Below are 22,849 nucleotides of genomic sequence, written 5' to 3'. Positions count from 1 at the left end.
CTCGTTTTTCCACGGGAAGCACTCGTTATTGCTTTCCTTACCTTTTGCAACCGTAGTTATTCTCGTTTTCCTGGCCATTTCGTGCCAGTGCTCACATTTGTACGGTCTTGCGAGTTTCGTTTTTGTAAAAAAACGTTTTTGTCAAACACCATCTGAGTTCCTGCTTTAGAATCCACTCTGATTCCAGATTACTCCAGAATCCTAACAGACAGCATTGAAATCTAGTTGACAATACTGTACCCCGAAATAATACATGTACACATGTATGCAGTATGATTGTATTTATTGTTATGAAATATACAATGACGAACAAATAAAAGTAACGATACACTGTTGGGGGGGGGACATCACCCTTAATGGTGAAGTAAACCCCAGAAAATTATTTGCAATAATATGTCCTATGCGCCTTCACAAGTCTGAACAAGGCATTCTGATTAAGATTGCGTTTGTGGAATATGAGTTAAACAGCAAAATCCCCCCCCCCCCCCCTTTTTTTTATAGCTGTCTCAGGCGGAGGCCAATATTTCACTCCTGTCAACTGAAAATGACATCACAGTTGCTCAGGGCTCAGGTAACGACCAATCACGGCTCACCTGTTTTCTGAAGCTGAGCCATGATTGGTCGTTATCTGAGCCCTGAGCAACTGTGATGTCATTTTCAGTTGGCAGAAAGTGGCAAAATAAATCCTTGAGAGGGACCACAACGGGTCTACTTTACTGCTTAACTCCACAAATGCAATATTAGAATGCCATGTTGCGATTCCTGTGCTTGCATAGAACATATTCTTGTAAAGAAAATTTTGGGGTTGACTTCCCCTTAAACACAAATTAAAATGATAAGGAAATACTTAAGTTCACCAGAGTGCGGTTGATGAGACAATTCACCACACACACAAAACTATAAATCTAGAAATCATCAGAGCTGGGCATTGCACTAAAAATTGATCATCTGTTATTCGACATCCATCTTCAGCGTGGGTACCCTTCTGTCGTCCGTCATTCGCCTTTTTTCCGGGGGGAAAAATTAGTACCCGTCCATAGGCCAGCCCATCTCTAATTTTAAACGGCCGTCCGTTGGCGAGTCCAACTACACTTTCATTTCATTCATCAAGCATTGGATTGTACGCCCACTAATAGGGAACATGACCTGCCTTCCTTCAACCAGGTCACTGACTCATTTTGACCTATTTTTTTCGACTCTTTTCCGGTATCAATTGTACATAGTGTTTTATGTCAATTTATTGGCTTTATTTATTTATGTCTATATTTATTAATAAATGTACCGTAATAAATGTACAGCCTTTCATTGTTTTTGTTTTATTTATTGTATTGTAAAGTGCTTTGTTACAGCCCTAGCTGTTATGAAATGCGCTATATAAATAAAATTGTGTTGTATTGTATTGTATGTTATGCAACAGTGGAAAATTAGGATTTTGATGGCATGGGACATCTAATGAAGCGGTATTACAAATTTGGGTTTTACTCTCAATAGTCTGTATCAATTTCTTGCACAGATTTGAAAATGACGTTGTGGTCTTTCCATATTAGAAATCATTAGATAATGTACGGTGGACAGTGTGGTCCAGCCCTGGCATGCCGTGATGGATCTGATGGTGATGAATGTGGTGCCTGCTGGTTGTTGGACCATCATAGATCATCAAATCATCATCCTCTCTGTACGCATCTCCCCCATCCTGAGAATAGCTGTGCTTCATAACTAAGATGTTCCTGTGGCCGGCTGGGGTCGTGTGATGGGAGAGCCGTGGTGACTGCTGGCTCACCATCCCAGGTGGTAGCTGTGGCACAAGTGCCCCACCATCAGGATCATTAGTGGCCTCTCTCATGCTCAGGTTGCTGCGGCTACCTTGGAAACTGCCGTGCATGCTTCCCTGCTGTGATCCACAGTGGTGGTCACGAATACATTTGGAGGAGGATCGGCGCAGCTTGTGAGATTTCTCAAATTCCTCGCCCATTGCGGCATCAGTCAGGTCACCTGGGGGGATGTGTCGTAAAGTGCAGAGCTCATAGTGAGGAGGCTCAAGCCCTGGATGGAGGAGGGCAGGGTCGAAATCATCTCTGTGGATAGAACAAAAAACAAAGAGAGAACTAACATCAAATGAAAAGATGTTTTTTCAAACCTACTTGTTAGCAACAGACTGTACATATAGGGAAAAATTCAACGTAAAATTAATTACATTAAGTGACTTGAACATTTCTTCACAGGTACAGTACTTGCCTATTTCCCCATCCAGTTCTCATGCAGTCTTATAATTTTGTCTTGGGATTATTGTAATGTGACAGCGATACATTACAAAAATGGCAAAGAATTAGCAACGTAGTTTGGCTGGTATTTAGATACTTTAAGCCAGGGGTGTCAAACTCATTTTTTGTCGAGGGCCACATTGTAGTTATAGTGTCCCTCGGAGGGCCGTCATATAAATGTATGATTGCCTTATATGATCACAGATACATAACAAATTGATGGATAGCTAGTTTTGAAATTAAAAGCCAGTAAGTAATTGATTGTTGAGTTTTTTTGTCAATATATTTTAAGGGGAGGATTTGTAACAAATAACACATTGCAGTATCTCATATCTCAATGTAGTTAAAAGTGAAAACAATTTGTAAAAAATGTGAATTGCACAGGATTTGCCTTCGTGAGCCACATAAAATGAGTTTGTGGGCCGGATCTGGCCCCCGGGCCTTGGCTTTGATACCTGTGCTTTAAGCTTTAATACAGGGGTGTCCAGCTCCGGTTCTCCGCCTTTCCTGCCCATTTTCTTGTGTAAAATATTGTGTAAATATTGACTTATTAACTATTTTACAATTTGTATATATGTAATTTCAATCAATGTTTTAAAGTCACCTACGTAGTTTGTACCAGTGTAGTTTTCATACTAAGCGACCTTCTGCGTATGTATCACAGATCATGCAGGGGCCGTAAATAGTGCAAAAAGTGGAGCCATAGCTGCCATCGCCTGGAAACCCGAGCCCGAGTTTTTACTTTACTCCAGTTTTGATATCATTTTAAGCAGCAAAATGTGCGCTAAAATGAAAAAATTAAGCAGCGAGCAAAGTGTGGAGCGCAAATGAGTGGCCCGAATGAAGCGATACGCAAAGAGTACAACAGCCTAAGGAGGAGCTCTGTCTATCAGAGTGCTATGCCTAGTCATCCATGCCAAGTTTCAAATAAGCCTTATGTCATTATGAATCTTAGTTTAGTACTTTTCTTTTGGTACTTTGTATCGTTTGTTTTTGGTAACTGTTTCTCCTCTATCAAGTGGTTTTGTGTTTCTTTGTAACAGTTGGATTTTTCCTTTTATGAGTGACTGTGATTAATTTTATTCTTGAAAAAATTAATTATTTGAACTTTGCTGTGATTAGGTTCAAACATAGTTCTGGCTTGACACCTACTACCAGACAAGCGCCCGTGCGCTCAGCGTAAAAAATGGATGCATCTTCATTTTTGCACCAGGGCAAGTCTAGTTTTGCATTTTTGGATTCATGTTGCGCCTCACTGGGCGTTCCGGCACCCAGAGCTGCTCTGCCCCTGACACACCTTACTTTCTATTACACTCCCGCAATGCATCTGCCAATTAGGTGAGAAAAAGTAGACAAAATTTTAGACCTAAAACCACGTCTAGCTCGCGGTGCAGGTGATGTAACGCTATTTTGGTGTATTTAATCACATCGCAGACATATTTGGCGTACCGCGGATGTGTGATGGATGTCACTGTATTTCATTCATAAATAAATGATAATTGTGTGGGACAATCCCTCTGAATCACTGTAGAAATCAATTCATTGAACGAATTCTAATCATCCTAAAGATAGTTTAATAGCACTCCACTGGCTGGCAAGGGACAACTAACGGATTAGATATATTAACGCAAATGAATGATGCCACTACGATTGGCCAGGAGTCGGCTACGTTCCACTCCACAATGGCACACGTGCCCCGTTATGCCCAATTCTACTTGTGCAAAGTCTAGGAAAATACCAAAAGAAAGAAAACTCCACCCATGCGCAGTTAGACTGCACTTTGCGCTAGACTTGCACTCAGCACTGTAAGGGCCCATAATGTTGTTTCATGCTTGGTCTACCATGTTTTGGGAGTTTTGTGCTATCCAAAATGACATAATAACTCAGATTTCATTATACGATCATTGAGAAACGGATGAACCTGCGGATGATGTATTTCTTCCGAGGCTGTTTGACCTGGATGACGACAGAGATGATGAGCAGGATGACAACCAGGCCACAGGTCACAGCAATGATAGTGATGTTAGTGTTATCCAGAGAGTCCAAAATGCTGGGCTTCCTTTTTTCTAGTGTCACCGGCAAAACGGAATAGAGCTATCTTCAGTTCAGCCATGCAATGAAAATACAGTAACTGGTAAGTTTTTCAGTGTACCTTTACAATGATTCTCATCCCATGGATACACACAGTTCTGGATGCCATTGCAGACCAGGGTGTGGTTGATGCACATGTTGCTATGGCAAAAAAAAGTGTCTCCTTCGCATGGTGCTGGAAACAAAAGGCACGCATACAGTGGTCACATATAATTGTGTAGAGTTGTCAATTTTAGCAACTGGCAGACATAAACACACACGGTTGAGGCCACCCATCAATATTTTCTCCGCTCTTCTGAGTCTGAGTTCCTTTGGGCTGTATTTGTGACTTTGTTCTTTTGTTTGCGACACCAAAGCTTGTGATTGTTACATTAAGAAAGATCTTCGTCCCGTGGCCCAGCTTTCATTACCACAGCAGTACAGTACAGACCACCACTGTGGATGGTGTCTTGTGTCCCTTGAAAAGACACTTGAAGCCCTTCAACTGAGGCAGTTCTTTTCTTCCATCCAGGAGCTCACAATTCACCCATTTCCAACTACAGTAAGAACCATAACCTCAGATCTCCGGTGAACCGGCCCAGCTAACGCTTAAGGTCGCTTAAGGTGTGATGGGGGGCATCTGGACTACATAACCTGCAAATGGCAAATATGAGATCCTGAGGACACCTTCCAAGCCGCTGCACCTTGTAATTCTGTCCATGACGATAACGAACATAATTTATGAAGGGCAGCCTTGGCTGTAAAGCACAATATTTACAGATATGGTTTATCTTGGGCTGCACAATGTATTAGCAAGCACTCAGTTAGGGGTTCTACATTCAGATTTTATGGTATTGTGTCAATTGATGTGTTTTTAAGGAAGAACAACCTAACATACATTAGGTTGTTCTTCATAGGTTAGGTTGTTCTTCCTTAATCCAATATAGGTTAGGTTGTTCTTCCTTAATCCAAAAATGTATTTACATGGCTCAAGAAATTTGAGCCAATTGCTGATTTGCACATCTAGGCAGCAGACCATTATTTCAACGAGCTTGTCAGATCTTTGGATTCATTTTTGTATGTATGATAGCCTAATCTGTGACAATGAGCAATCTCTAGATATCATCCCTGTAAGTGACAAGTGAGCATTGCAGTACTCTAAAAACAGTTTGGTTAAAAATAATCAAATTTTGGGGAAAAAATGAACCGATCCACTATTTGGGTCAATTTGACCCACTTTCTTGCATTGTTTTGTAAAAAACAGTCCAATTTTAGGGGTTTGTTTTGTATAAAACGACCCATTTTGGGTTGTTTTTGCAGAAAACAACCCATAGAGTTGGATCAAATTGACCCATGTAATGGATTGGTCCGTTTTTGACCGCAAATTGTGTTATTTTTAACCCAACTGTTTTTAGACTTTAACCCGCCTCTCAAGTAAGCTTGAATAGCCTCCTCCTTGAACATGATAATCGGGGGTTTATAACTTGATTTAAAATTAGAATTTAAAGTCTCTTCATTTCAGCACAAGAATTGTTCAAGTTTCCTATTTAAATACTTTGCGTATTTCATTATATTTAGACCTAGTTCAACAGGAAATGTCAGACACAATTTAACAAAGATGGAGTCACTCACGGTCAAGGAAGGTTGTGAAGAGGATCTTGAATTTGCTTTTCCTGCTTCCCTCATCTGCCCACAGCCTTACCACGCCCAAAGAGGATGTAAGCATAACGTCGTTCGCAACCGTGGAGCAGAATTTGTTCTTCAGGTGCTCCACTGAACTGTTTCCATCATAAATGGCAACAAAGTTACGCTTGCACTCATTGGAGTTGTGCATCTCATACTCCAGAAAGCGCATGTAGATCTGTGGATGGGATGATGACAATCCTTTAGGTTTTTGAAAAGGTTCGTGTACGGATGAAAAAGTTGTCAAAGTTGTCAAATCCTGTTCCCATGACTGTATTTACACTACTACTATCTTCAAACAAAAAGTACAAAGTTTGTATTTTTAGGTTTCAAAATGTCATTGTCACATAGATTAACTGGCAAAAAAGATCCTTGATCCGTTCCAGTTAAAAACATTCCCTTAGAAAGAATGTTGAGCAACATTTTAGTGTGTAGGCTCCTTGCTCAGGTAGTGTCCAATAACAAATTGTTCACATGAATACTAAAAACAAAACGTTGAATGTTTTATGTTCTGCTTTATTAGTATGGCTTAAGGAAAGTATATTTTATGTACGTTATTTTATCAGAACAAACTACAGTAGATTGAAATGTTCTTCCTGCAAGAAGTGATAAGACGGGAGACCAGCTTAGCGTTTACATAAACATAAACAAATGATGAAATATATTTGGTAGAAATTTAGCATTCAGACCTTTGCTCTTGGTGGGGCGCGGACATACCATCTGCAGTCCACAGCCTCTGTCGGCAGGGCCCGCTTGGTTATCTGAGTAGAGTCCACAAAGCCTTCTGGACCACTCAGCTCAAACTCACAAACTGTGGAGGAAGGCATTTTTTTTTCTTAACTTTTAAACCAAATTCTCTTAACACTATAAAACTCATTGACTTGTGTTTATTGGAAGGAAGCCATATTTCTCCTCATGACTCCAGTTTTGACTACTGTAGTAATGTTTAACACATGGACACGTATGTTATGCATATATTTTCAATGAAGCACAATTAGCGTGTTGCATCCAAGATATGTTTTAAACAAGTTACAGCATTTTTAACTTATTGAAATACTCACATGGCAAAACTGGCAATTCTCCCAAACCTTTGAACTCTGGATCTAAAAGAAGAAGAAAAAAAACATTTAAACACATACAAGCAAAGTTTCACTTACTAATCAAAGGGCTGTGAAACTTTTGATGGCCAGATCTAATGTTCACATCTTACATGCATTTTTTTTTTAAATTTTGGTCATAAAAAAAAAAAAAACCTAGATGAGATAATGAGAGCATTTGCGTTCACAATTCCAAAACTGTGAACAATTATGTCAAAATGACACATTATTCCATTATTATTGCTTGCCAAAAGTCTTGCATACACATACACATTTTACAGTTAGTAGACAGCATAGGAACAATGACCAATCAATTATTATTATAATCAATTAAGCAACAACATCATGAACTTCAAGCGTGTCTTGGCCATCATTCCAGTACACAAATGAATGAACCACGGTTATTTTAGTTTACGAAAAGTAACGAAACAAAATTAAAATTGAAACAACATTTTCATTACGAAATACAGTAAAAACGAGAATGCTTTTAAAAAATGAAAACTAACCGAAACTACATATTACGTTTATAAAACTAAGTGTAATTTCAGCAAAAATGTCCTTCGTTTTCATCTTTGTCAATTAATACAAAAAATCTAATGGAACTACAATTTGTTTAACCATTTTGCATGTAAAGACTTATACGATGAACTAATGCCAAAATGTCGGTGGGTGTGACGCAATTCAACTGTGAACGCGATTACAATACGTTTTAATCAACATGACACAAGCAATTGATCATGTTGTAAACAGCAAAGAATTGGACATAATACTTTGCGTGGATGTGCCAAAACATTTGTATCTTGTACAAAGAAATGGGGAAACTGTTTTTTTGATGTGCACAAATGACACAATGATGTGAACATTTAAAGAGTAATTTTGAGAAATTCAATTCAATTCTGATCTGAGAAATGTACCAAAGCAACTCAACTAAAATACATTATTCTGTTACTGATCAAAGCTTAAGAAAGAAATACCATTTTTCCATGTTGATTTCTTAAATATTGTCATACTGTCAAACGTGAGCACATTACATACAGTATAACTTCTTGAAATGAACCTTTTGGAAGTATAGGTAGACTGGCCAGAGGATGGATTGAACTAGTTTCATACACTTGCCAGGCTGCAATTCTAAAGGGTTATTTTTACCTTGATACTGGTAGATGAAGCTCATTATAATCATCATAGTTTTTTTCTGTTTTCACAACTGACTTATTCTCATCTTTCAACCTCTAAAATCTTGTCAAACGGCGGTTTTGGGTTTGAATCTGCTTTCCGCAGAGCAGCAATATTAGGTCAAACTATTATATCTAATGGATGATTCGGTTTTGCTCTGCTTATCACACTGTTGTGGTGTGGAAGCAAAAGCCCTCTCACTTCTTTGTGCGTTGTTTTTTCGCACTTTTACTCACTCAGTGCTGCCACCAGGCATTTGGGGCCAAGTGAAAAAAAACCTCTTCTTTAATGGGCCCTCACCATATGCTACAAATTGACAATGCCATTATCTGCAATGAAAACAGTTTTCGTTGAATTTAATGAATTTTATTTCGTTAAGTGGTTGCGCAAAATAAAATCATCTGGAACCAGATGGTTTTTTTAAGTTGACTACTTAAAAATATATATGGATCCAGATGATTTTATTTCATGCAACCACTTGACGAAATAAAATTCAGTAAATTTAACACACCATTTTTTTTTATTTTTTTTTACAGTTAATTTGCTTCTTGTTGCAATTTTTATGCCAACATAGCAATCCTAATTTTTGTGTTATGTATTCTGAATACAACAGCAATCGGTGACCATGTGATCAAACACCATGTTGACTTTCTACTGCTTGAACTGTTGCAAATAGCATAACCCACATTAGAGGCTCAGTCAATGAATTGCATACTCACATACGATGGCATTTAGGGCAACAAAGCAAGCACATTTTTTGCTACAAAACAATTTCTAGGTTGTTGGGGTGACATACACTTTAAATCGGGGGACAAATTATACAAGGGACATTTAGTTCTTTAAACTCTGATTTCTTTGCTGAAAGCCAATTTTTGCATTAGCAAAACTTTACATATTTTGTTAAATTGCCAAATTTAAATTTCATTGAAGTTTGTTGGCTTGAAATTTTGAGTACACCCAACTTTTTTTTTTTTTTACATTGCTGCTACAGGGCATATCAATCAATCAATCAATCAATCACATTTTATTTATATAGCACTTTTCATACATAAAAATGCAACTCAAAGTGCTTTAAAACATTCAAAGCAAAACATAGAATTATCTTCAATCAAAAGAAAAGATAAATTATTTAAAAGTTGTTGAAAGCCAAACTAAAAAGGTGTGTCTTGAGCTTCCTCTTAAAAATATCAACAGTCTCTGCAGACCTGACATCCTCTGGCAGGCTATTCCAAAGGTGAGGACCAAAATGGCTGAATGCAGCCTCGCCATGCATTTTGGTCCTCACCCTTGGAATAAATAAAAGGCCGGCGCCAGAGGACCTCAGGATCCGCGAGGGCTGGTATGATAAAAGCAAATCAGATAAATAAGATGGCCCAAGACCATTAACACATTTATAAACTAATAAAAGTACTTTAAAATCGATCCTGAAACACACAGGGAGCCAATGCAGCAATTTCAAAACTGGCGTAATGTGCTCCCGCCCTCTGGTTCTCGTCAGCACCCGAGCGGCTGAATTCTGCAGTAGTTGCAGTGGTGAAATGCTCTTTTTCGGGAGGCCAGAGAGCAGGGCATTACAGTAATCTAAACGACAGGAAATAAAGGCATGCATCAGCACTTCCGTGTTAGCCTGAGAGAGAAACGGGCAGACTCTGGCGATATTCTTAAGGTGATAAAAACCAATCTTGGTTACATTTTTAATATGAGGAATAAAACTGAGCTCAGAGTCAAAAATGACGCCAAGGTTCTTCACACAGTGTGAGGGATTAAAAATGTGTAGTTTTGGTAAAAGCTTCTCTCTCTGACCTTCGGGACCGATAACTAAAACCTCAGTCTTGTCCTGATTGAGCTGTAGGAAATTATCTGCCATCCATGACTTGATATCTAAAATGCAATTTAAAAGGGTATCAATGGGTCCTGTGTCATCAGGAGACACGGCAATATACAGCTGCGTGTCATCAGCATAGCTGTGAAAGCTGATGCCGTGTCCCCTGATGACATCCCCGAGGGGAAGCATATAAAGATTAAAAAGTAGGGGGCCTAAAATCGAACCTTGAGGAACCCCACATTTAATTTCATGAGTTTTAGAGGAACAAGTATCCATACTTACAAAGAAATATCGGTCTGTGAGATAGGAATAAAACCAGTCAAAAACAGTACCAGAGATGCCCACTAGATTTTTAAGTCTATTCAATAAAATTTGGTGATCTACTGTATCAAAAGCAGCGCTTAGATCCAGTAGCACAAGACTGTGAGTTTTCTCACGTCTGCAGTGCACCTAATATCATTTAAGATCCTTAAAAGAGCAGTCTCCGTACTGTGGTTCATCCTAAAACCAGATTGATATTTCTCCAAAATATTATTTGTATTTAAAAAATGATTCAACTGGATGAAAACCAGTTTTTCTAAAATCTTACTTAAAAACGGTAAGTTGGATACGGGTCTGTAGTTATTAAAAACGCTCGGGTCAGAACCGCTCTTCTTCAGAAGGGGCTTCACCACTGCCGTTTTAAAGGCAGCGGGGAAGACGCCTGTCTGAAGAGAGCAATTGACTATATTTAAAATTTGTTCTTCAAAAAATCCATAAAATGTCTTAAAAAGAAATGTGGGAATTGGATCCAAAAGGCAGGTTGTTGGGTTTACCTGGGAGAAAACTCGAACAAGTGTCCTTGCATCAACCAGGGCAAAACTTTCCAGTGTTTCCTCATGTAAATATGATTGTCCGGGTTTATTAAAACTTGTGTTTTGACGGGCTAAAAGACTGGATCTTATGTCATCGATTTTACTTCTGAAGTGGTCTGCAAAGTCCTCACAGAGAGCATCTGTTGGTCTCTGTGGGGACTTATTAAAATCAGAACTAGTTAAAAGTTCAAAGGTGGAGAAGAGAACCCTGGGGTTGTTTTTATTGACTGTAATGAGGTTTGAGAAATAGGAAGATCTTGCCAGTTTTACTGTTTTATTGTAGGATTTCAGTTGTTCGCATAAAATTTCATAGTGTACAGTACGTTTACTTTTTCTCCACCTCCTCTCTGCACTCCTGCATTTTCTCTTTGATATTTTGATAGCATTGTTTCTCCACGGGGGTACAGTCTTTGTTTTTGTTGTTTTAATTAAAAGTGGAGCTACTGAATCTAATGATGATTTAAGATGTAGGTTAAAATTGTCAACAATAAGATCACAGGGTGCAGGTAAAATGTCAGCAGGAGTGTTTTTTAAGATCTCGATAAAATTTGCAGCCACCTCAGAAGATAGGTAGCGTTTCTTCACTGTTCTGACCGGGACTGCTAGATGGTTAAAACTGGCGATGTTAAAATAGACACAGTAGTGGTCTGACACTGCCAAGTCAACAACAGAGGACACACCAGCAGACAAGCCATAGGTTATAACCAAATCCAGGGTGTGTCCTCTGTTGTGAGTTGGCTGCAAGACGTGCTGTTTAAAATCCAAGCAGTTTAAAAGGTTTGAAAAATCTCTGGATAGTGGGTCCGAGATGTTGTCCATGTGTATATTAAAATCGCCAGTTATTAATATCCTGTTATAACTGGAATATAAAATGGATAAGAATTCTGAAAATTCTGTAATAAAAGAAGTGGAATGATGGGGAGGTCTATAGACGGTAATGCAGAGAATAGGGGGACTGCTAAAAACAAAGGCATGGTGTTCAAACGATAAATAGCTGCTAAAAATGATCTCCTTTGATAAAAGAGTATTAATAAAAATTGATGCAGTCCCGCCTCCTCTTTTGCCATCCCTTGTAGAAAATAAAAAGTTAAAATTCGGTGGGCAAGCCTCATATACTGTATGTGACAACAGTCCAGACATACTAAGATTTATATAACCATCTGTAAAACTACCATAACCTCACAATGCCCTCATTTGAAGTTCCCTGAAATCCTGACAACACATGCTTAGATATCATGTCCTGAACCTTTGTGCTGATGAATCTACTTGCTAGGTGGATTAAATATCCTGATTTACCATCTTAGTTTTTTATTAATCCCCTCATGTTTCTTCCCTGTTTCTGCTTCGGGCTTGGACGGATTATTCATATTCAGCCCTATCCGAGGGGAGGTGGGGGGCAGTTGTGCAGGATTGCGGGTGAGCAACAATGCATTCCCAGAGGCAGTACATCCAATATAAAGATTATACATACAATCAATTTCGCGAAATCTTTTCCGACTGTTTTCAATCTGCAAATATGTGGAAACCATGAAGGGCTAAAGAACATATTTGAATGTGTGTCACTGAGCATTTCTGAGAAATAGCAAAAGAGAGTTAACGAATTTGGGGGGGGAATATTCGAAAGAAAGAAGGCTCTACCAAGCTCAAGTACATGCACACTCCTCTCCCAAATTATTGGTGAAGTGAGGCACATTCTTTTTATTTTTTTTAATTGACTATGAGACAAGAGCTCCCCAGGTCACCTTTATTTTTTTCTTCAGGTATTTATATCTGGATTGGAGAAGATAGTATTATTTGTAACCGAACATCTATAATATTATTATTAGTTTATTATTTAATTCATTATTATGAATTATATCATAATAGTATAATATTAATCTGATAAGAATTTTTAGCTACGCAAAAGTATTGAATAAAAATAGATTCAAGTCAACAAGACTTACCGGTACTTACTATTTAGTTGCAACTCCTTTTTGGGCAATAACTGCATCAATCCTGTGACATTGCTATGACAAACCATTTCCCTTAATTTCCCTTCCCATCATTCCTATACAATTTGACCATGGTTTAATCTGTGCAAAGAATTAGACCGTTTACACTGACAATCAAGCAATGTTAAAAGTTTGTGGATAGTGTTAAAAACAGAATTTCTGTGTTGCATTGACACCACTCAGAAATAAAAGCCTGTGTCGTCTAATAAGATTTAACCGGGATACATTGTTAAAATGGAGTGTCCTCTGTATTGGACGACAAGTCAATTTCCAATTGAAACAACACCTTACATAATGATTTAAGTTCACTGATTGGTGTCGAGACAATTTTCTTCAGCATGATTTTCCTCCTTGCTTGTAAAACGGAATCAAACTTCCCAAAGGTTGGCAAAACTCTCACGCTGGTGATGAAAAGAAAATTGCTTCATAACTTGGTTTCCTCTTGAATTCTCTACTTCACATTGTTTAAAACAGATTGGCCAATAGTTGGACTGTATTTCGTGTGACGTCAGGTGGTCACATGGGCCAATCGGGTTCAGTAATACGGTATTTAACATGCTTTGGTTGAAGCAGGTGTAGGCAGCCAGAGTCGGCCAACCAGCATGTTGTCAAAGTGTCAAAATGAAGGCTACGTTCAAGCACAGAGAGATGCTACACTATCTATAGCAGTTGTTGGGGTCTTGTCCAATATGTAATGTCTAATGTTGCCGCTACCTCCTGGGTGAAAAACTATGGAACTGAATGCCTGAATGGAATATTTGTATGTGTGGGGACTAAAAGTGAATTCCCTATTTTCAGGAAAATTGTTAACATCTTAATGACGATAAGGCTTTTATTTTGACCACAAATGTTAATATTATGGATTCTGATGGTAACCTGAATGCATTTGGAATTGAGGAGGATTTGTTCATTTTTTCACATTAAAACGATGAAAGAACATACAATGTGCCCAACAAAACAAAAGACAAGTAGTTTACCAAAATTACTAAGAGAAGTTATATTACACATTAACAGAAAACAGAAAAAGGGAAAATCAACCCAAACATATTTTTTCTCTAGAATATGTTCTATGCAGGCCCACTAGTTGAAATACAGCATTCTGATTTAATATTGCGTTTGTGGAATATTGGTTTAGCAGCAAAATGCACCCACTTCTCACCATTTCAGCCATTTTTGTCACTTCTGTTGATTGAAAATGACATAGAAGTTGCTCAGGGCTCAGATAACGACCAATCACGGCTCACTTGTTTTCTGAAGCTGATCCATGATTGGTTATTATCTGAGCCGTGGGCAACTTCTATGTCATTTTCAGTCGACAGAAGTGACAAAATGGCCGCCCCTTGAGCTAGCTAAAAATCGGTGGATTTCTCATATTCCACAAACACAATATTACCGTATTTTCCGGACTATAAACCGCGACTTTTTTCCTAGATTTTGACCCCTGCGACTTATAGTCCGGTGCGGCTATTCTGTGGATTTTTCTTCCACCGCTCAGGGCGCTCTTACCGGAATGACAGTACAATTCAATACAATACATTTCCCACTGATTGGATGTGACTGCAGGTGGAGGAGTTCAACAGGAGAGGGCGCCATGCACTCGGTTATTGCATTAGGTGCTGTACTGCTTTGATTCTATGTTTTGCTAGAGGTCAGTGAAGTGTACATGAATGCGATTGGCTGATGTTGCGTCTGTTCTGTTGTTTTGATGTGAAATGCTATTGTTGATTTAACACGTTGTGTGTTAGATTGGCTGACTTTATTAACATAAAACAAGAAAGGTGCATATGTAGAATGTAGCAGAACAATAGATGGTGGAGTCTGGTGGACATTAGCTGACAAAATGGAGCGGCAGTCGGCAGTGAAATGAAGATAAGTACTGTTTATTTTCTCTTGGTTCTATTCTGTTTTGATCAGCAACGTTGCTGCAGTGTTAAAAGGCAGTGTCAGGAAAGAATCTGCTCAGGTACACACACGTACATTTACAGTTCATAATCGTTCTGTAAATGCAGTAAATATAAAAGTTTTCAACATGCATAGGTGTGGCTTATATAAAGGTGCGGCTTATTTAAGGTTTTTCCCAAAATGTTCTTAAAATAGAGTGGGTGCGGCTCATATAACGGTGCGGCTTGTAGCCCGGAAAATACGGTACTCAGAATGCTGTGTTTAGACTAGAGGGCCTGCACAGAACATATACTGGAAAAAAATGTTAGACTTCCTCTTTAAAAAAAAACAACTTTTAAAACAGTAAAACACACTCAAAGAAAATAAAAAAAAAACTAAATGATTATTTTTGAATGATTAGAAGATTAGAAGAAAGGTAAAGGGAAACGTTTTTAATCTGGATTTAAAAGCTTTTTCACTCAGGGCAGACTACTATTGGGAGTTTATTCCATTTGTGTGTGGCATAACAACTAAATACAGCTTCACCGTGTTTACTTTAATCTCGGACTTCACTAATTGTCTGACTAAAACTCTGCAGATCTCAGAGCCCTGCTGGGTTTATATTTAATCAGCATTTCTTTAATGTATTCAGGGCCCAAACCATTCAGTGATTTATAGAAAAATAACAGACACGGACAAGTATTAAATGATAAATGTTACACTGGCATATAATATTCATTTGAATCTTTTCAAGAGTTGTCTGGGCATTTTTTTGTTTAGTTTTCGTTTATTAAGGTTCCATTTGTGTAGTACTAGTTTTAATACATTGATTTGCATTCAGGCATTCAGGACAAATTATTTCCCGTCTCTGATGAGTGGGATTAGACAGATAAGCATTTGGTGTGCAAGATGTGCTCACTTTTACAAAAACAAATGGGAAACCAAATCTCCTTATCTGCCAATAAGGACAAACATCTTCTTAAAGGGGTAGTTACTCATTCAGCGAATTGTATTTGTATAAGTGGATGGTTGGTTCATTGCAATGTAAAATCTTGGAGTAGGGAACGGCATATTTCCACCAGAAAAAAATGGTCGAACAAACAGAAGGAGGCAGGTTAATCTTTGATTGTCGTCATTGTTGGTGGCCTATAAAATCTGCTGTTAATAAAGCTTCAGCCTCGGTCCAGCTTAAGCTGCTGCTACGGCTCAGTGCTGACAAGCTGTATTCCCTTGAAGACAAGCTTTCATTAACTCCTACGTGTGTGTGTGTGTGTGTGTGTGTGCGTGTGTGCGCATGTGCGCGTGTCTGTGTGTGTATATATTCCCTTGTCCCCCATCAACTGCAATTTCCTGCAGCGCGCAACCACATAACTAACTTCCTAGCACAATATTTAAAGGGGGTTCTTTATGATTGCAGGAGGAATAAATAAATAAATAAATAATAACTAACAGGATCAAGAGTTATTAAATGATACCATAAAATCAGAGGCCAAAAATGTACTGATGGGAATTAATGCCCTGTCTGCCTGCTGGTGTGTGATATTATTAAAAAGAGAGGGAGAGCTTTTCAATGGCGTGTCAAAGTCACAGAAAGTTAATTGACTGTGATTGGTTGCCAAGAAAAGGAGTTCACTTCTCAGAATTGTACAGTTATAAATTAATTTTTAAAAATCCTTCTGATCCAACAAGTGAGTTCTTTGTATTTTTTTTCTAAATGTTATAAATACATGTTCCTGATTTGATTTGATTTGTACTGGTGGGTATTAAAAAACTAAATCAAATATGAGTTGAGTTTTTATCACTTTACTTAAAAAAAAAAAAAAACTCTGAAGAGGTGATTGAAATGTTTACTTATAGCTTTAATTTATTAGGTTTTATCACATGTATTACAGGGTTTTAAGAGGACAGTATATGGAAAAGGTGACATAATTATCTACGTATCCAACATTTTCAATTCATTTTAAATAATGTCTGCCTTAAGTCTGGAGTCAGGGGATGCCAAATTCCTGCATTGACATGCTTTGCCCAAAATGCCTGCTTTAAAGTTTGTCTTCATTAAGTTATGTGCATGGTCTATTGGTAAGAGAGCAGGCTGCCGTGGTCATTAAGGAATTATAGTATCACAATTGAATGCAGATTGCATAGTGTTAAGTTGCTTCCAAAGGTGTTATGGTTAATAATACTGTATATGGGTTCAGTTTTTAACCTTCTCTCCTAAGGTGGAAATGATTGCAGGGAAAAAATGTTTATCTATTTTAAATGCATATTTACTAATGACATGATACTGTAAATATGCTCATGCAGTGTACTGTTTACACATTTAACTTTCAAGTTTAATTCTTTCAAAATGACGCCAGTGAATTTGTTTGAAGCACAGGCTCTGACATGACCCACCTTGTGTGAAGTTGTACCGGGCTGAGAACCCAATTGCCTCCAACTCTCCATCAGCCACAAACTTGATGTACAGATACCTCCCACTGGAGCGCACATACATGGGGCTCTCCTGGCCGCAGTAACGTCCAATGATGGGTGAGAAACCAAACGGCCCATCACGGACCTCGATGTGATCAAATTTACAATCCCACGATGGCTCGATGGAATACTTTTCATCAAAAAACAAGTCAATGCACTGGCGGGGAGAAGCTGGAGGAGAACGAGCGCTTTAGTAAAGAGTGGTAGAAGAATTTATGTAAAAGTCTCACCTTCTATAATGTAGACACACTCCCTCTCGGGTGGGTATTTTTCTGGGTAGTTGGGTGAGGTGAAATAACCTCCCTTAGGCTCCTTCACCCAGGCCCCGCACTGCCCAGGTGGCGTCACACCTGAGTTGTTGGTCACTAGTTCACAATGGCACAATGGTGGTGTTAAAGCTACCAACTTTACCAACAATATTAAATTGTGCTGAAATGTTAATACATACAAAAACTTCCAGGTGCACTTAAAGGGGAAGTCAACCCAAACATATTTTTTTTCAAGAATATGTTCTATGCAGGCCCATTAGTTGAAACAAGGCGTTTTGATAAATATTACGTTTGTGGAATAAGAGTTAATCATCCCGTTTTTAGCCATCTCTGCGGGCGGCCATCTTGTCACTTCTGTCTACTGAAAATGACATCACAGTTGCTCAGGTAATGACCAATCACAGCTCACCTGTTTTCTGAAGTTGAGCCTTGATTGGTCATTATCTAATCCCTGAGCATCTGTGATGTCATTTTCAGTCGACAGAAGTGACAAATTGACCGCCCCTGAGATGGCTTAAAATGGGTGCATTTTGCTGCTTAAAACCTTATTCCACAAACACAATATTAGTTAGAATGCCTTCAACTAGTGAGCCTGCATAGAACATATTCTTGAAAAAATATGTTTGAGCTAATTTTCGCTTTAAGTTACCAACATGTGCATATTCACACGTTACAGCACATGGAATTTCCTAGTATGTTATTGATTGAAAAAAAAATCAGTTGCTTTTGTTTTGTTACTTTTTTGCTGTGAAGTTTATCATTGGACTCTTTGTTTGTCCTTAATTGTTAAATAAACAGTCAATCATAATTTTTGGAATAGCTCTGAGGTACATTGCACTACATCAGGGGGTAACACACAGATGCATGATCAGAGGTAGAATGGGGTCAACAAGTGCTCACTTCACAGTGGTCATCTTCACATCATCCACAAGTAGAGATCTTCTTGCAATACCTTATTAACGTATTTTACATGCACCAAACTCCTGCAAACTCCAAGAGTGCAACTAATCCAGTCTTCTCAATCTTTATTAATAACAGTTCAAAACGATTCTTCAAAACGTGAGCATGATTGCTGACCCTGTCCTCTGTCTCATCTCCCTGGTACTTTGCATACTCCCCAACTTTCACTAGTGCGCAGATTTCTTGCGCACCACAACTTTCTTTTTGCATTCAAGACATGTCAGGGTGCCCCAGGTCTCAACAAAAAAAAACATTGAGTCTCCTGTTTTTCTTGAAATTGTCTGTTCTCGTCAACAACCTTTCTCTACATGGCCAGTTTTGAAAAATACATAAAGAAAATGGATGGATGGATGGTGGGATGGATAGATGCCTGGGAGTGGGTTCCAGGATATCGTTTTCTTCCACTTTGTCTCACTTCAGAATTACGTTTAGTTGAAATATGTCATGAGCCTGAACTATGGAAGCCCATCAGTGATTAAAACACACACACACACACACACACAATGCCCCGAGTAACGACATGGCAAAAAAGATGAGGGCCACACTAATATTAAACTTTGATGTGAAATAGGGGGCTGCAAAAATCATCCTGGGGGCCGCAAATGGCCGCCGGGCCGTGAGTTTTAGTGACTCCACGCTCTTCATGTACAGCTCTGAGTGTGATCATGAAAGTGTCGTCCAAGGTGAGATAATGTGCACCTACTTTTGCTTTTTCTAAATTTTTATTTGTTTACTGATTGTATTTTAACAAAGAGATATTTAAACACGCCCATTGTAGAATTGTAAAACAACTAATTTCACCAAAAGCTCTAACTCAACTGTGTGCAAATAAAAATCTGCAAATGATCGTTGACTAATAATAATGATAATAATAATAATAATAATAATAATAATAATAATAATAATAATAATAAACTATTCTATTAGTTGTTGTGAAAAGACTTACCTTGAGTTTTTGTTTTGGTGGCTGTAGCACCTGAAAACTCAGGTGTGATCAAATATGTTACAAAAGCTGATGGAAGACAGAGGTACATTCAAGAGAATATGCTGTTTTTTGACATATGTAAAAATACAGTACAAAAGATGGAACAGAAAATAAGACTCATTAAGTAGGCTATAGGGTAGGGTTTTTTTAAATAACTGAAAAATGCATTTAAGTTGGTAATGTAAAACTCACTTACCAATGTACAGCAGAAGTTGGAACAACATTTCTTTCCCCTGTGTTTCAAACTCTCATGAGTATATCCATCAATTGTCACATCCTGTTACAAAACATACTCTCCTGCACATGCTGCAAATTGTTCTCCAAATGGGTAAAATCTGACCACAAAATAGCTTGCTGTCATTGCTCCCAGAGCTCAAGGATTAAACCCCCGGCAATTACTAACCTTCCTATGTTTTTGCTCCACCGTTATTCTATAAATCCTCTTAGAGAAAACTGTCATTGACAGAACTAGATAGGTCAAGGCAAAGGGCTTTTTACATGCACAATTCTCCTCTATCTATCCATCTATCTATCTATCTATCTATCTATCTATCTATCTATCTATCTATCTATCTATCTATCTATCTATCTATCTATCTATCTATCTATCTATCTATCTATCTATCTATCTATCTATCTATCTATCTATCTATCTATCTGTCTGTCTGTCTGTCTGTCTGTCTGTCTGTCTGTCTATCTATCTATCTATCTATCTATCTATCTATCTATCATGAAATGCATGATGCAAAATTAAAGAGTATTTAACAAGGAATATTTACAATATATAAATAAGTCTATATTTACAACATGAATTTCATATTGTAAGGACGTTATGTGCATAATAGTTAATTATAGTAAATAATAACGTGTAGTAATTGTTTTTTTTTAATATACATTAAAAGCCTAATCCCAAAAAACAAATCATTAAAATTGTAAAAACTTTGAAAATGTAATAGTAGACAAGCACTTCACCACTTCATTTCTCATCACACTTTGCTTTATCTAAGTCCTTCGACATTTTGGGCATTTTGTCTGGAGCACACTAGCGAAATACTCATTGATATGTGATGAGAATGAGTTTCTCTGACTTCAAATTCAATTCAACATCCTGTGGGGTGGGATCAATTCAAATTCAAATTCACCCATCGAATTGAACTGCATTCTGAACATCTGAATTTTGCACAGCCCTGCTGGAAATGGTATCTCTTGAGAATAGAAAGACAGTTAAATAAATTTGGAAATACGTATTCGTGCTTTGACGTCACGCGCAACTCGTCAGACTGTCCTGAAGGTGGAGCCAAAGTACCTGTCAAATATTCAAATATGACGTGAGTGAATCATATTCCTCTTGCATGCGTGATCTAGTTTCAGTTGTTTAAGAATAAGTTATGGTGTTTTGTTTTGTGTTCTTTTTAGGAAGGATTCCAACTTTCTTCTTTTTGAAATGTTTTTTTTTTACTTTATATTTTGTCATTGTGGTATTTTTTTTTGGGGGGGGGCTTAAAAAATCTATTGGAAGCCTTTTTACACAGGTCAGAAACTGACAATGTGACATATTTTTTTGAAATAGAGAAATTCCCGCATTTCTGAAATTGTATTTACGTGTATTAAAGTTCTCCTGTTTCAAGGTTACGAACGGCACGAATATCGAGCACACTAAATTAACCGCCCTAATTGCTATTCTTTCATTTGGTTGTTTATATCAATTGCTTAAAATCGTTTTGTTTTGTTTTCTTAAAGTATCTGTAAATAATAATCATAACTCGTACGTTTTTTTCTTCTCTTTTACATTTGTGACATTGTAACGTTACTAAGTATGAATGTCGTCTCTTAGGTACAGTAGTTGCAAGTAGTTGTGACGCCACACATGGACTGAATCGACCTCTGAGTAACAGAAAACCCTGCCACTGGCAGACAGCGCGTGCACGCCTGCGTCCGCCCGCGCTTGCGCGTGTGTGTGAGTTGTGGGTGGTCACGCGCGCTGGGCTGAGGGCCAAGCGACTTGCGGGGGGAGTGGCCCACTGTGATGAGCGTTGCTAAGGGCAAACTTGGCATATAAGTGCAAAATGAGCGGTGGTCTCATGCAGCCAGCAGTATACTGTGCAACCTAAGGAATTCAACAGGTACCTATAGACGTTTGTGCGTCTCCGAGTGAGGAGGTAGCGTGCAATGTGAAAAGCACAACCTGCTGGCTTGAGATGGACAACTCACTGGATTGCAGAATATAGTCCATCAACATTTGGAATCTGTGAGATATTGGAAATTGATCTTGACTGATTTGAAAGGTAAACATGCGCTTTAATTTGTACCTATATATTCCTCATTGGGTCTTTATGTCTTAAAGGGTGGAGGATGCAGGTATCTGTGTTAATGATCACAATTTAATGAAATTAAATGTTCCCAAAACCTGTGGATGTGAGCAAATGCAAAAGTGTAAATTGCTCACAGCCTATAAACCGAGCCTGTGGTGTAATATGTGTGAAAATGTACAGTGGTCCTACTGTGACTAGTGATGCTGTGACCTCCTGATGCACTTGAAGCCCTTCAGAGCTGTAACAGCCTCACAGTTTGAAGTGAACTTTTCTATACTGTGAGAAAATATTCAAGGTGAGCTGCTACTATTGCCAAATTGTTCAATTGAAAAAAAAAAAAAAAGATTAAAATACCAAAAAACCTATGGAAACAAATGCCTATTCCTCAATAGTCTGCATTAGTGTACCCGTCAGAATTTAAAGCAGAAACAAAGTTCTTCCTTTACAAAGATGATCAGTTTTGATTGATATCGTCAGAAAGGTATTAATTTACTGTAATAATTTGTGGTTGCAGTTTGCAGTAGTCAAACTGCTTAGTATCATGAGATGCTTAGTGACTAAACTGCAAACAACACAAAGGCATTTTTTAAAATTCAACTCTTGCTCTGGATCTCAGGAGAATGTGCATAATTCTCCAATGGTGTAGCAGTTCACTTGTCAAACTTAGTTACGGGCAGTGTGGGTTCACTCTCATCAGTGCTAAATTAATGTAAATGCTTGTCTGTTTCCATATGTGCTCTATGAGGATGTAGTCTGCCTTTTGCCCAAAGTCTGCTGGGATAGGCTCCATTGCTCAGCAAACATGAATGGGAATACTATGATGGATGGATTATGCAGGTTCACCTACTCTTTTAGCAGCCACATGTATGAAAAAACTGAATAAAAGTTTCATATCGTCAGCCTCTTAAAATAATGGCCTAAGTCATATTTTGACAATTATTTATTTATTTGTTTTGCCTTAAACATCTCATCAGGATGTTGGCCACCTCTGGTCAAATCGGCTGCATCCTTAGTGA

General features: G+C 38.2%; 2 protein-coding genes across 5 annotated transcripts in view; one reads left to right on the top strand and one right to left on the bottom strand.

Annotated features, from left to right (window-relative positions):
- Nucleotides 1–643: 643 nt before the first annotated feature.
- LOC147140456 (neuropilin and tolloid-like protein 1) lies at nt 644–20,058 on the bottom strand. 3 transcript variants are annotated; one of them, XM_086043203.1, is made up of 11 exons: nt 19,718–20,058; nt 19,483–19,548; nt 17,538–17,672; nt 17,230–17,478; nt 7,076–7,117; nt 6,704–6,825; nt 5,964–6,192; nt 4,414–4,527; nt 4,183–4,327; nt 1,864–2,075; nt 644–1,795 (listed from the first exon to the last, which is right to left on the bottom strand). In XM_086043203.1, exons 1-11 carry the CDS (start codon nt 19,743–19,745, stop codon nt 1,665–1,667), a joined length of 1,473 nt encoding a protein of 490 aa, XP_085899329.1. In that variant the 5' UTR covers nt 19,746–20,058; the 3' UTR covers nt 644–1,664. The 3 variants fall into 3 exon arrangements, with proteins under 3 accessions (XP_085899329.1, XP_085899328.1, XP_085899327.1); XM_086043202.1 differs by having other exon boundaries at nt 644–2,075; nt 19,483–19,512; nt 19,718–20,042; XM_086043201.1 differs by having other exon boundaries at nt 644–2,075; nt 19,718–20,039.
- A 1,194-nt stretch (nt 20,059–21,252) lies between these two features.
- Nucleotides 21,253–22,849, top strand: part of LOC147140455 (cysteine-rich secretory protein LCCL domain-containing 1-like) — an 18,438-nt gene continuing 16,841 nt past the window's right edge. For both annotated transcript variants that reach the window (XR_015088390.1, XM_086043204.1), the window contains exon 1: nt 21,253–21,806. The gene's annotated coding sequence lies outside the window, so the exon portion shown is untranslated. The remainder of the gene's footprint in view (nt 21,807–22,849) is intronic.

The sequence above is a fragment of the Filicampus tigris genome, chromosome 10 (assembly GCF_054856515.1).
Source record: "Filicampus tigris isolate MCC_2025a chromosome 10, RoL_Ftig_1.0, whole genome shotgun sequence".
Lineage (NCBI taxonomy): Eukaryota > Metazoa > Chordata > Actinopteri > Syngnathiformes > Syngnathidae > Filicampus > Filicampus tigris.
Note: the sequence above shows the minus strand (reverse complement) of the source record. Positions and strands in the feature narration are given on the sequence as shown.

Excerpts from the sequence above, each read along its gene's own strand:
- LOC147140456 (XM_086043201.1), bottom strand. The coding sequence starts at position 19,745 with ATGTTGTTCCAACTTCTGCTGTACATTG. Across the intron at positions 17,673-19,482 it reads CACCAAAACAAAAACTCAAG|TGACCAACAACTCAGGTGTG; the intron begins GTAAGTCTTTTC and ends ATTGTGAACTAG. Across the intron at positions 6,193-6,703 it reads GCGCCCCACCAAGAGCAAAG|ATCTACATGCGCTTTCTGGA; the intron begins GTCTGAATGCTA and ends TCCCATCCACAG.